At 32.3% G+C, this 15,329-nt stretch overlaps 1 protein-coding gene across 3 annotated transcripts in view; it reads right to left on the bottom strand.

Annotated features, from left to right (window-relative positions):
- The window catches only part of Kcnt2 (potassium sodium-activated channel subfamily T member 2), a 360,854-nt gene that overhangs the window by 151,057 nt on the left and 194,468 nt on the right, over nt 1–15,329 (bottom strand). For all 3 annotated transcript variants that reach the window (XM_027948819.2, XM_027948820.2, XM_027948821.2), the window contains exon 13: nt 3,204–3,312. In XM_027948819.2, coding sequence (XP_027804620.1) covers nt 3,204–3,312 — 109 coding nt within the window. The remainder of the gene's footprint in view (nt 1–3,203; nt 3,313–15,329) is intronic.

Below are 15,329 nucleotides of genomic sequence, written 5' to 3'. Positions count from 1 at the left end.
ATTCAGATATCTTTTATAAATATTCTTCCTGATTCCCTCTATATTAATTTGTTTAGCTTCCATTCTTGGTAATATGAATGAAAGTTTATCTTTTCTATTGCTCAAACCACATGGATCAGAACTTTTTCTTATTGGATCTGATCAAAGTATAGAAGACTGTTTTAATTATAATTAATAGCCTAAATCTCATGTAAAAAAATCTTATGTAAAAATTTATTCAAATAAGAATGTAATAATTCAATAATTTTATTTTCACAAGAGAAGTATAAAAGGTCTGAATTGTAAGTGTGCATAAAATAATAATTGCTATGTTGTTGTTGTGTTTTGCTCTCTAATATTTAATGCATAAACAAGTTAAGTTTATCCATTTTACACATCTTTTAATAAAATGAATTCACTTTTAAAAATGCATTACATTTACTAATGGCAGGAATTCCACAATTTAGTGGAAGTTTAAGAGGCTATGTACTGGGCTGGGGATGTGGCTCAAGTGGTAGCGCGCTTGCCTGGCATGCGTGCGGCCCGGGTTCGATCCTCAGCACCACATACAAACAAAGATGTTGTGTCCGCCGAAAACTAAAAAATAAATATTAAAAAAATAAATAAAAAATAGGCTATATACTGGAAATTAGAATGTCTAATTCCATATCTTATGAAAATTATAAAAGTGTTTATTTAATATTCAGGCAAATGCAAGGTTAGGAATATAATGAATATCATCCAGTGAAGATGACTTAAAAATAAAGCAATTACTATTTTATCACATATGATGTTAGTATTCTATTGCTAAAAAACAAATAATCCCTATGCTTTATAACAAAGAAAACTTATTTCTCAACATAGTGTGGGTTAGTATGATTCAGTGAGCTGATGGGTAAGGAAGTTGGGAGCTGAATAGGCACAATGCTGGGATAGATATGCCTCACTTTTCACATGACTTTCCATCCTCAGAGAGGCTAAACAAAGCTCCTAATATGAGTACATAGCAGAAGCTCCATGGCTTTTCAGTGTTTTCATTATGATATCATATGTTACAGTATATTGGTCAAAGCAAACCACAAGGAAAACCATATTCAAGGCTGGAGAAGTAGATTTCTACTCTTTGTGGATAAAAAGCCAGAAAGTCCCATTGCAAGGTGACACACACTCAGGGAGTATGGTTCATGGGGACTACTATTTTAAGCATCCACACAAACTAAGCAACATTTTAATATACTATCCTTGTAAAGGTAAAGCTCATAATTTTTTATGAACTCATGCTGTTATAAAAATACATTATATTGGGTTTGTGAACCTTATATATCACTGCAAGCTTTATTTTTATGACATTTTAAAGAAACAAGGGTGCTTTCATCATTTCATAATATAAAAAGAACTCCTCAAATTTCAACAGGTGTCAAAATGAGAAATATTGAGATAAACTATTAAGATACAATTTTATTATTTCACTCATTTTCACAATTGTAAACTAAAAATTTAAAAGATCAATGTAAATAATGCCTGTATTTTTATATAAAAATAGATTAGTTCAGCAAGTTTGATCTGTGGGGAGTATTTCCATAGCTTACTACAGAAGGAAGGAAGAACTGAAGTCTATTCTCAATTTTAGTTATGAAACATTCAATATTACAAATTGTCCTCCCAAACCACACATTGTAATTGTTTTAAGATTTAGATTCAATACTCATTTAGTGAACATTGAATGTGTTTCAGATTAGTATTTATTTAACATAACTGATGAAGCAGAAATACCATATATATTATGATCTTTTATAAAGAAGAAAAATAGGGCTCAGAATACTAATTTGCATGCATCAAGGTTAAGCTATAGGACCGAATTTTAAATTCATATTTTGGGGACTCTGCATAGTGCCATGTCATTACCGCTATCCTAAAAATTTTGTCAAAGCAAATAATTCCCAGGTTTAATGAAAAATTTTCAAAAATATCCTTTTTTTACTAAGTGATAAAAAATGTACTTTAGAGAAACTACTAGCATTTAGTCATTGTTAATTACATGTGTACCAGGGAGTAGGTGGCTTACTTTACTTGTATTTTTCCACTTTGTTCACAGGATCACTTACAAAAGATGTACCTTTAGTTTTAAGTTAAAGCAATAGGATTAAAGAAGCCCTAGCACTATCTCAGACCATTTAAATCAGAATCTCTCTAATTATTACTTTAAAAAAAGTCTTCCAAACAGATATTAATATGTAGCCAAGTATGAAAGACATTACTTGAAGTTGTTCACTCTACATTTTCAGAAAAAAAAATAATGATGCAATGGAAGGCTAGCATATATAAAACAGAAGAAATAGAATAGCAATAATCTCTTGATTTTCCTATTATTATTTTAATACTTTAGGGTTAGAATTTTTTATTTCAATATCATATGCTAACAAGTAAGCATTTTAACATTTGTGAACAAGTCTTCTGAAGGAAAAGCATTTTGCTGACACATTGCTAAAATTACCTACATTATAATAAATTTGATGTTTCAGGCTATTAAGGTAAAATATAAAACACAATACAGTTGTTATATTTGGGGAACAATATGTATGTGATTCACTGCCTGAATTAAAATTAGTTCCTTTCTCCCATGGAAGCATTTAAGAAAAAAATAATCAAGCACCACTTCATTGTTCAATTTCCTAACAATTCAAAGGAAAAAAAATCTCATGTGATCAATTCTCTTAAAAGTATTGCTTTCAAAAAACTCACACAGATATCTTTTTCTTGAAAATTTTCCAAAGTCTACACCCCAAATTAAATCTATTTAAATGTACCAAAACATGTTAATACATTATTCTATAGTGGGACAAACTTATCTGTGTTTTAAATAATCTATAGGAAAGTATTATTCTATATATATACTTAAGGATAAATGAAGAAAGGATTTGAAATGTGTGTTCCTATTGTGTACAAATCAACTGCCAATCAACTTAGGTTTACAAAGTTATCCAGTAAGCTGAATTCTTAAAGTCACCAAGTTACATTTAAAAGTAAAGGATCTCTCCCCAAATTATAGTTTCATACATTAAAGTGAGGAAATTCATTTACAACAAGTAAACGATAAAAAAGAAAATCCTTTCTGTTTTGTAAGATGAATACATTTAGTTGCTACTAACTTCAAAGACACAGCTTTTAAATTACAATGAGAGCTGGAAGAAATTCAAAGAATCTCATTCAGGATTAAAACTTACCAGCAAATTTGATATGGAATTTATTTTCTGGCTTTAATATCTGGACATACAAAGGACAATTTGGAGCAAAATCTTTTACAGCCCATGCCCTCAAAATAGTCTGATGATCCTGAAATGACAAAAAGTCAAAATATTATGAGAATAATTTAAAAAATAATTTAAAAGCTTCAAATATATAAAGTAAAAATATTCAAGCAATTGGTGTGTTAAGTGATCAACTCCATAGTTCAAAACGTGTACAAACATGACCATTTACATTGAGGACACAATAAAAAAGGGTAACAGTAAACTGTAAAAGTAATAGTAAACTATAAGAGTAAACAGTAACTGAAGAAGAGGGTAACAGTACTTACTTCAATCAGCACTAATTATAGCAATTAGTTCAAAATTGAATAGGTAGACAAATGCAAAAAAAAAAAAAAAAAAAAAAGTTTTCTAAAACACTCCTGTGAGTCAGAAGCCTCCAGAATTGCAGCACAACTAACACAGCATTTGACCTAATAGCAATCTCTATGGAAGAAAAAAATATTGACTGATATTATTAACATGTTTAGAAGGAATGGTAAAAGGAAAACAACTACAGTGGCCATTTATCTAAAGGACACATTATTTCACATTTTTATGCAACAGTAGAGGTTAATGGATTTAACTGTGTGTGTATAAAGAAAAACTTGTATATATAATAAAATAGAAAATGTTTGAATGATAAAACTTAAAAAAATCCAATTCATGCTTAAAATGAAATCTTACAATACTCACACCCTAAATAATTATATAATGAATTAAATAAATCAAGACAGATTTTTAGAGAACTATGCCTCACAGTTATAGTTAATACATTTTTTAAAAGAAGCACAAAGATGTTTTATATAGTAGCCAATAGTCACATGCAGATGTTAAATTCTATTTAACTAAAATAAAAAATTCTATTCTACCCATACATCACATGTTCAAAGTAACATCTGACTAGTGGCTGCCATATTGGACAGTGGAGATATAGAGCAATTCCATCATCATAGAAAGTTCTATTTGACATATTGCTGGGAAAGAAAGGAATATCAAAGCATAGGTAGATATGAGGGATTGTTTATCTGAATGCAGAAAGAAATAGTTCTTATAAAAGTTGGTACTTGCTTTAGACTGAATATTGGTGTCTTCCCCTGCTCCCCAAATTTATATGATGAAATCCCAACTCCAACTGTGATAGTATTATAAGATGTGGCCTTTGGAGATCATTAAGTCATGAGCATCTTACCCTCATGGGATTGATGTTCTTATGAAATAGACCACATTGAACTCCCAAGCTTCTTCAACCATAGGAGGATGCAATATGAAGACAATGTCTGTAAACTAGGAAGTCAGTTCTTACCTGACTCCCCTAGTACCTTGACTGCAGGCTTTCTAGTCTAGACAATTGTGAGAAATAAGTTTTTGTTGTTTATAACCCAGTCCTTCTATTATATTTTTTAACAGCAGCCCAAACTAAGATTGTAATTGCAAATTATTTAAATATTTATGAATAGAAGTCCAGAATAGCTCCAGTGGACAATGTGCATACTCAGAAAAAATTAGTACATGGTGATGACTCTAATAATGCTACGGATTCACCAAATGGTATCTGTTGATTATGTAACACATTTAAAATCTGATGAGAAGATTAGAGGTCATTCAGGAGTGCTTGGTGGTTGTTATTTCTTTTAGTAAAAGTAAAAAACATGAATGGTAAGGAAGAAATTGAAAAAAAAACACTATTAAAGTAATATATATATATATATATATATATATATATATATATATATATATATATATACATATATTTTTTTTTTCATTTTGTTTAGTGTTGTGTTAAAGAAAGTGGGCATTTTTAGCATTTTAATCCTGCTTTTGACACTTAATACCTGACTGGACTTGGACAAGGTAGAGTTGCCAATTTGAAAAAAATATTTTTCTACCTTATAGGATTTCTATCTTATAGAAATATATACATAACATAGAAAGCTCTTATCAAAAACTGGAAGTTAGCTAACGTTGGATAAACATAAGCTTTTTTTTATATGTGAATCGTCTTAATAATAGGAGTAGTATCACTAAGGATAAAAGTTAAAGAACATGGATGGATTTCTTAGCAAGAAGATATTAAAATGAGATTTGCTTCCTGACACCACAGACAAATGAAACATTAATAATGAAGGAGGGAATACCAGATGCTAGGAGATCTACCAATAAGGAAAAGTAAGCTCCTCGTAAATTGTACTTCTTGCAGATAACAACTATAAGCTCTGGATTAAAATCTATAAAATCATCACACAAGGGATAAAAATGAAATAAAATAGGCAGTTATTGGGGGAAACTAAAACTGGGAGGAAGAAACTTACATGTCATATTTTTCCTCAGTTTTGTTGCTTTGACCTGAGAGCAGCTGTGATTATCACAGCAACACAGGGTGACAAAAACTTCATAGCAAGCCTACAAGAAGAAATAGGGAACAGAGCCAGGCATACGAAGGGACGCAGACTTGAAAAAGGGAAAGACAGAAAAGAGAAACCAAATATATTATGTATACATTTATACACCTTTGGCTAACCCATAAGTCATTCATGCCCATGGGTTATAATTGTAATCTGAACTGATATTTGAGCTACTTTCAACTTCCAGGGTGATAAATTTTGCATTTTCAGCTACACCAAATGAAATTCCCTCTTAAAAAGAACAAAACCACTTTTTGGAGGAAAACAAAAGGATTCATGGCTCCACAACATGATGCAATACCTGCAATATCCACAAGCAATGCAAAATTGCTTAACATAGGAAGTGCCATGAAAATGTGACCCATTTTCATAGGAAAAAAATATAATGATAACTAATAGATGTTAGCCTTTACTGTCTGGATGCTAGAATTATCAGACAAGAAACAAAAGCCACTAGTACAACTATGATCAACATAGTAATGCAATATATACCTGTTACAAATAAAAGGAAAGCAAAACCAGAGTAAGAGAAAGGATTTTGAACATCAAATAAAAGAATCCAATGTTTATGAAAAATATTCACTGGACAGACTTTGAAGAAGAAAGGAAGACAGAAGAAAGAGTCTGCAAACCTGATCATAGATCAACTTATCTTATTCAATTCATAAAACAAAGAGAAAAGTAAAGAACAAAGCAACAGTATTCAGTCTCTTATGAAACAATGTAAGATAGCTCTTACATATGTAGGTGGATGCCCAGGAAGAAAACAAAATTGAAAAAAAGGCAGACAATGATTTGGAGAATAGCTAAAAATATCTCAATTTTATAACACACACACACACACACACACATTCATTGAAGGAGCTCAGGAAACTCCAAGAATTCTTGACAGAACAAAAGAAAGAGAGTCATACGACCAAGGATTCACATCAGAAATTATTAATCCAAGGAACAATGGTATAACTGTACTAAAGTTCAGAATGAAGGAAAAAAAAACAGCCAGCATTTTATATCTAGAGAAAATATTCAGAGAAGGTGAAATAAAGTATTTATTTAAAATAAAAAAATCTATTCTTTTTAGATATACATGACAGTAGAATGTATTTTAGCAAATTTTTCATACATGGAGTATACCTTATTCTAATTAGGATCCTGTTATTGTGGTTGTACATGATGTGAAGTTACCCTGGACATGTATTCAAATACAAGGTACATCTAAAAGGAACAAATAAAATAAGAAATTTTAAAATAAATAATAAATAAAATAAAATAAAGAAATCTAAGCAAATGTACTGTCATCGGCATCATACCACAAGAAAAGCAAAAGAAAATTTATTAGACTTCAGAAAAAGGATACTGGGGAATGTTAGAAATTCAGAAATCAAAGAAAAGTATCAAAAGTGGTTAATGTTTGAGTGACTATAAAATAATGTTTTCCTCCCAATTAAAATATATATGTCTATATAATGAAAAAAATATGTTTTCTGGAGTTTCATAATCTATGTGAAGTATTATTACACTTTATAAATGCAACAAAGAAATCGAATAAAAAAGTAGAAAGGGGGAATTAGAGAGAAAAAAGTAAGAGGGAACCACAGAAAGCATTTTTGGTGGATCTAAATCTCCACAGGAAAATGACTTTAAATGTTTTAATATGTCGAATACACATATTAAAATGCAAAGATTATAAGAATGATCGAAGTATTTTTCCAGATTTTCAAATTTGATTAATATAATATAAAATTATACAGAATAATGGGCTTCATTGTGGCATATTTGTGCATGCACATAACATTTTTGATCATTTCTACCCCTAATACACTCCTTCCTACCGCTCCCAGATCTCCTTCTTCTTCCTATTCTCTAGTAGTCTCCCTTCTACCTTCATGGTATCTTCCCCCTCCCCCAAGATTTCATATGAGAGAAAAGTAAGCTCCAAATATGAACTACTTAGAAAAGCTATATTTTAAATTTAAAGTTATTGAAATGTAAAATTAAGTGGATTTTAATACAAAAACAATTAAGTTTCAAAGTGTACACAAACATTTGCTGGAAATAGATGGAACTGGAGAACACCATGCTAACAATAAATCACACTCAGAGAGTCACACTCAGGGGCAAATGTATTCTCTCACATGCAGAAGATAGGGAGAAAAACAAAATATAAAAGGAATATCATAAAAAATAGTATGGAGACCAGAAGAGTAAGGAAGGGGGTTGAAGGAGGGAGAAGGGGATTGGAAAAAGGAAGTATTAGGGACTAAAGTAGAGCAATTATATTCTGTGTACTTGTGATTACATCAAAATAAGCCCCAATATTATGTACAACTATAATGCACTAATGAAAACATTAAAAAATACACTAAATATATTCTTACAGATGTCCCAGCAATTGGGGTCCTTGATATTTACCAATCATTTGGTTTATGTCCACACAAAAATCTGCACTCAAATGCTTATGGCAATTTGATTCATAATTGCATACATTTGAAAATAACCAGACACCCTGCAATAGGTAAATGGATAAAAAATTTATGCTACATGGATGCAATGAACTAGATGAACTACTCATCAATGGAAAGAACATAAGCTATTATATCAGGGAATGATATGCAGGAGCTCAAATGCCTACTACTAAAAGGAAAAAAGAGTTGATCTGAAAAGGCTACATACTGCATGATTCCAACAATATGATATTCAGGAAAATGCAAAATTAGGGAGACAGTCATAAGGATCCATGATTACCAGCCACTCGGGAAGAGGAGGAGGGTAGAGAGATGTAAAGGTGGAGCATATTTTCGACTATGAAACTATTCTATATTACACTGTCATGGTGAATACATACCATCATATACTTGTGAAAACTCATAGAATATACAAAAAAAAAGAGAATATCCTAATGTAAATTATGGACGTAAGTAATGAACAAATATTAGTTCTTCAATTTTAAAAAATATATCACCCTAATGAAAGATGTTTAAAATGAGGTATGTTGGGGTGCCATGGGTAAATATTTAATGTTTTTGTTCAATTTTTCTATAAACCTAAAACTGTTAAAATATGAAATATTAAGTCTAGTTATCTCTCTGAAATAAGAGAAAGTGGAAAAAGTATGTGCTTTTTAGAGTCACAAACTGGGCTCTAATTTTCATTCTAGAGGTTACAAAATACATGAATAAAGTGACTACAGACCAGATTTTTAGGACAGGTTTGGTTGTCAGAAAATGAGTTTGTCTCCTTTCTTAACTGCCCCCACTACCACCCACCCACTGAATTCTTGGCAGTATTTGACCTGTAGACTAATGGCTTCCTGAGTATTCTTTGGCTTCTCTGACCCCATGCCTTTGGTTGTGCTTTGACATTCTTTTCTCAAACTGAACTTATCTTCCTGATAATAATCTTTCCTTCTCCCCAAGAGCATACTAGGTGATGCCAAACTTCTTAACAAGGTTTACGACACCCTTTATTAAACCATAACCTCGCTTGTTTTCCTGTATTTACTGAGTTCTGAAGTCTTGTTGATTATGTCTTCTAAATTTTGCTCTGTTATGTTCAATATTTTTCCAGCCCAAGTCCCACTACCAAGTCCACACAATTGCTACCTCTGGCTTGGAACAAGGCCCATAGCCTCACAATCAGTATCTCTATCAAATTTATGTTTCTTGATTAATTCTGTATTCTTGTCAGAAACCATACCCCTTCAAGCTAAAACCTCATTGTTACATAGCACAGCATAATGTCTTAACGTAGTTTCATTACTTTTAGCATCAAGTGCAAACTTCTTTACAACACCCTTTATTAAAATATAACCAAAACTACCCCCTTAGACTCTGTGATCTTTATTCCAGTGATAATAATTTCTCCACTCTTAAGCATTTCTGATATGGAACCATCTATCCATAACATTCTTTCCTGGGAGAACCCTATTTGTGAGTTTCATTCAAAAAAGCCACTTGTCAGAGAAGCCGTTTCAACTAGGATTGAAGTCCATATTATGTGGTCCCATTATATTCTGATTTAACCTTTCAAACCATTAAAATAACCGAATTTTTAATGCTTGTTCTTAAGTTAGTCCCCACTAAACTTCAAGTTCCATGAAAGCAAGGGCCAGCCTACATTTTGCTCACCCTAGCACCGAGCATTCATTTGTACTTCACAGATGGATAAGAAGAACAGTATTTATTTCTTGGTGATAGCATGAATAATATGAATGAAAATATAAAGAGTATGAGGTACATAGAAAGCATTTGAAGTATATTTCCATCCAATGGAGGAATAAATGAGTCTTTATCCTAAAGACCCTTGTTGCAGGGCCTGACCTTGGACCCTCATGAAGGATTACTTATCTTGATCATTGTGCATCAGGGAAGTCCTAACAGAGAACACTATGCTTGGGGACAGATTGCTGTCAGAACACTGGCAAGCACAATTTCCTTGCTCTTTTGACAAGGAGTTATTCCCCTGTTGGTGCAAGGTCAGCCCACATGGCAGTTTCTGAACTCTTGGTATCTGGACGTCCCTAAGATGATATGTTGTGTATCACCTCTGGCCTATCATGGCTGTTGTATGTAAATTGGCTAATACCCAGTATAAAAGCTATTTTTGCCATGCAATTAAACAGACCCTGTTCTTGAAGCTGTTCTCTAAAGCCATCTCTGGAGGGGTTTCTCTGCATCCCTAAGCTCCCCACAGTCCATGCTGGAAGGATAGGCCCCTCAGCAGACCCAAGTTTTTCTTTTTGATTATATGCCTTCCCAAGAAAGAGAAAAAAACCATAATAATCCTGTGAGGAGAGAATTAAGTGATGAAAAGTAAAGAGCAATATTCTGTAGCATAATGTCACATGAAAAATAGAAAATAAATATTTTCCAAATATATACAAAAAAAGCATAAAAATAAGATTTTTAAATTTATTCTTCTAAAAGCCGAGAATAAGATGAATGAGTTTTAAGGTTCCCTATTGATAATTCACCTTTTTTCTGACCAATAATTGAAGCTACTGATTGTGAGAACTTGTACCTTAGGGTACTATTGGGTCAACAGGGTATCTATAGTTCCTTGAAAGGTGAACATTTCCCCTGAAGTCAGTTTTACTAAAAATCAAATCAGTAAAGAACTTCTCCCTAATATTCAACTTTTAAAATTTGAATTGTCTAAAAAAATTTTTGTTTGTGTTCTAAGGCAAATCACTTTAACAATGGCAGGATTGTTTTTGCTGGAATCCTAATGACCCATGAAAAATTTTAGACATGTTAGATGAAATTTTATACATGAATTATTTACAACCCCATCTATGACAATTGTAATTAGATTTTCAAATGGAGTTCATGACCCAGAAAATGAGAAGATACTGCTCTTATCAAAGGTCACATTCAACCCAATTTTCAATTTATGAAATATATCTGTAGCACTTAGCAAAAGACATAATGATATATTTTGACTGTATTTCAGTACCTTATCTATTGGACTCCTTTTTTAAATTCATTCATTTATAAAGTAAAGCTGAATTACAAAATTTAAGTTAATAAACATAATAAGTCATTATCAAATACACAGGCAATCAGAAAAAGTACTCACAAACATGTTTTTAAAAAGAGGATTAAGAAGTCATATGAAATTGAACAAATCTCTATGAAAAAAAATGTCTACTCAAAACTTTTGCCTGTTTTTTACCAGATAACATATTTCTTTTTTTGCTATTAAGTTATGAGTTTCTTACATAGTTTTGAACATTCTTTTCTCCCATTCTGCAGGCTACGTTTTCCACCTGTTGAGTTTCTCTTTTTTTCTTTTTTTCTTCTCTTTATAAAGATGAGCATATATGCATAAATTCATTTCTAAATTCTCTAATCTGTTCCAATAGTATGTATGTCAGTATACATTTATGCTGGTCCCAGACATTTTTAATCACTGTAGCTCTAAAATATGTATTTAAATCAGAAAGTATGATACCTCTAGTTTTCCTTCTCTCCTTATGATCACTTTGGTGATGCTGGATGTTTTGTACTTCTATATGTATTTTATACTTGCTTTTGTTACTTTCTTGAAAAATATTTTTCTCTTCAATGTGCTCATGTTTGCATTCACATTCTGTGAATACATGTGCAAATTTATTTTAAAAGACTTGCTTTTTCATCATCTCTAATTGGTATGCCTTTTCATATGGATTAATTCTTCTTCCAGTTTACAAAATATATTTTCTGCTTCTTTGCCTATCTAGTAATTCTTTAAGATGCTAACCATTTTCAACATTAGATTGTTGAGTCTCCAAATTTTTATCATCCTTTAATGATTGTTGAGTTTAATTTTGGCACTAATTTGTGTGTGTGTGTGTTGTTGTTGTTGTTGTTGTTTTGTTTGTTTGTTTTTGGTAACAGGAATTAAACACAGGGGCACTTAACCACTAAGCTACCCCTCCAGCTCTTTTCTAATTTTTTTTTTTTTTTTGAGTCAGGTTCTCCATAAGTTATTGAGGTTGGCTTTAAACTTGCAATCCTCCTGCCCCATCTTCCCAAGCCACTGAAATTATAGGCATGCACCATCACACCCTGCTTGGTAGTTACTTGTAAACAAGCTTTTCCTAAAAACAATCCTTATTTTTAAGCTCTGTTGAGCTATTTTTAAAGTATTATTATTCTAAAATGGTTTGCATGCACACTTAAAATGAACTGGCCTTTCTGGGGTATCTCATGACTATCTAGGCCTGCAAGGAGATCTCTCCACTTTTGGATTAGACATCCATTTTTCCTAAAGCACACAAGGTTTATTTCTTATTCTGCATCTCCCTGCTTTTTTATTTTCCTAATTATTATTCCTTGCCTAACCTCAAGTACTCTCATCCTGAATATGTGTGTGGTGTTATTCAGACAAGTTTCCAAGGGTCCCCTATGCAGAATATTGAAGCTTTTCATGCAGTTTCCCTCCTCTTGGTCCTCAGCTCCAGGCATTCCAGCCTTTTCACAATCTCCTCCCCTCCAATTCACATCTCTGTCTCTCATCTCAGAGAAACTGCAATGAACCACTTGCTTATCTTTTTCTGCACCAGAATCTTATAAATGCCTCCAGGTACAAGGTGGGGTTTGTTTTGGGGATGATCTCACTGTTTTCCTTACCCTCATAGATCACAGTCTCATATTGCCTGTTGTTCAGTCTGAAAATAATTGTTTTACATATTTTGTCCAGAATTCTAAGCATTAGAGTGGGAGAGCTATTCCAAAACTCACTGCTCCCAGATGGCTGGAGGCAGCACGGTTTCCTATTTATTGGAAGTATGTTTCAGGCTTTAATAACCCAATATTTCACCAAAAATCTGCTGTTATATGAATACCAATGACATCTAGCTTCCCAAATCTGGTGATCAACATTCAGTAAAAAGCTTCTGAAATATTCCTTCTTTCTTAAACACATCTTGCACTCAGTTTGTACAGACCCACTCTCTGTTGAATCTGTTCCGTAATTGTTTTTCTTTAAAACCTGGATTCTCATCCTCTAAACATTGCACCACACCTGGGTTTAGTCCAAAGACTCCTCTTCACTAACTACATGCAAATCCTTATGTGACTTACTCCATCTAGTCCTGTATCTTTAAAGTACATTTCTATATTTATAATTCCCAGAAATACAATTTCAAAATCAGAAACTCAAATACATATATCCAAATACCTGCTTAATATTTGTAGCTAGGTATTCCACAGGTATTTCAAACATCATATGCTGAACACATTATTTCTTTCTCAAAATTTGCTTCTCCCTAAACATTTGAATGTCAGTAAGCATGGATGTATTATTTAAATTTCACATAACAGTTCTTATTTTTGCCTTTTCTATTTTAAAACTTACATCCAAGATAATAACAAATTACATCAGCTTTACTTTCGAAATATATCCTACAATTATCTTTCATCATCTTAACTACTACACATTAAACTAAGCCATTATTTTCCCTCACCTAAATTATTCTTCTTCAGCTTCTCTGACTGGTCATTCTTCTTTATTTTTCTTTCTTATATCTCCTAATACACTTAGTCTACTTTCTGTAATGCCTCCAAAGTGATCTTTTAAAATGTAGGACAGATCACAGATCACGTTACATCCAACCATTATACTCAAAATCTTCTTCCATGTATCTTTGTCCTCTTGCATTTTACTAAAAATAGCAAGAAGAAACCAGATTGTGCCTTCAACACTTTCCTTAGAAATCTCTTCAGTTCAATTTCCAGGTTTATCACTCTCAACTTCTATTTCCATCCAATAGAACACAATTTAGCCAAGTCATCTCCACCATACAACAATGATCAACTTTCCCCACTTTCAAATAACAAGTTCCTCAATTGCATCTCAGACTTCATCAGAAGCATCTTTTACATTCATATTTCTACCAAGATTCTCTTTCTGACAATATATGTGCTTGCTCTAAGACAACCAATAAAGAGAATCTTGGTTTCAACTGTAATATTTCTCTTTTCTTTATAGAGCACTCACCAAATTTTCAATAACATAAGCATTACTATCAACATTGTTTCAAGGTAATCTAAACTTTTTTGTCATTCAACATAAAACTCATCCTCTACCAATTAACCAATTGTAAAACCACTTCCATATTTTTAGATATTTTTCACACAGCAGTATATACCCTGATTGTAGTACTAAAATGTGTCCTGATTTGCTATGGCTACTATAATAAAGTATCACACATGAGAAGAATTAAATAATGGAAATTTATCATCTGGTCATTGTGAAGACTCGAAGGCTGAAATCATGATGTTAGTGGAGTTGGATCCCTCTGAGGACTGTTCCATTCCCTCCTCCTTAGCTTGAAGATGCTCCTCTTCATGTTCCCATGGCATTCTCTTGGGATTTGTCTTCAAATTTAACTCCTTACAAAGACAACATTCATATGGGATTGAGGCCGAACATAACAGCCCAATGTGATCTTGTCTCTGTAAACACCCTATCAAATAAATTCATATTCTGAGTTATCAGGAAAAAGACTTCAACATATGGGCTTGAGAGGCAAAGGACACTATTCAACCTCATCAGAATTAAACTCTAGGCATTGGTCATATTGTTCAGGTATAGCAACTCAAGTGAAAAGTCTCCCCAGGAAAGTACCCTGGATATGATTAATATTTAAAATATATTGAAAAAGGAAGAGATTTTTTAAAGGAAGTGAAATGAAATGGCCTAAGAGTTAAAAATGAATTCTACAAAGAATAAATGGACCAAAGCACATGAGGAAGGGAATATCATGAAGGATAAAAAAAGAAATAAAAAAAAGACTTGATAACAAAATGGAGCAAATAAGAAGGTAATAAAAAATGACCACTAAAAAAATGATCTCCACTAGGTTACATTTGATTCAGGTGCCTAAGGAGTTCATAGGTTGGAATGGTGTGTGCTACTTTTTTCAAGAAGATAGGCATAAAGGGAAGAAAGAATAGGTAGTACCTCCAGGAAAAAAAGGGAACTGAAGTAATAGGTACAATAATTATACTCCAGTGGGACGGGTACACAATGTTTGATGAGTCCTTTATCTTAATAATTAATGAGATTCATGATTGTTTTAAGCTAATGTTTCAAATAGTTTAATTAATAATTCAATGTAAAATATCTGCTTTTCCCAACACTTTCTAACTCTTCCCCAGTTCTCTAAAACTTA

This window comes from Marmota flaviventris, chromosome 12 (assembly GCF_047511675.1).
Source record: "Marmota flaviventris isolate mMarFla1 chromosome 12, mMarFla1.hap1, whole genome shotgun sequence".
NCBI lineage: Eukaryota > Metazoa > Chordata > Mammalia > Rodentia > Sciuridae > Marmota > Marmota flaviventris.
The sequence above is the reverse complement of the archived record's forward strand: the minus strand, read 5'-3'. Positions and strand labels throughout refer to the sequence as shown.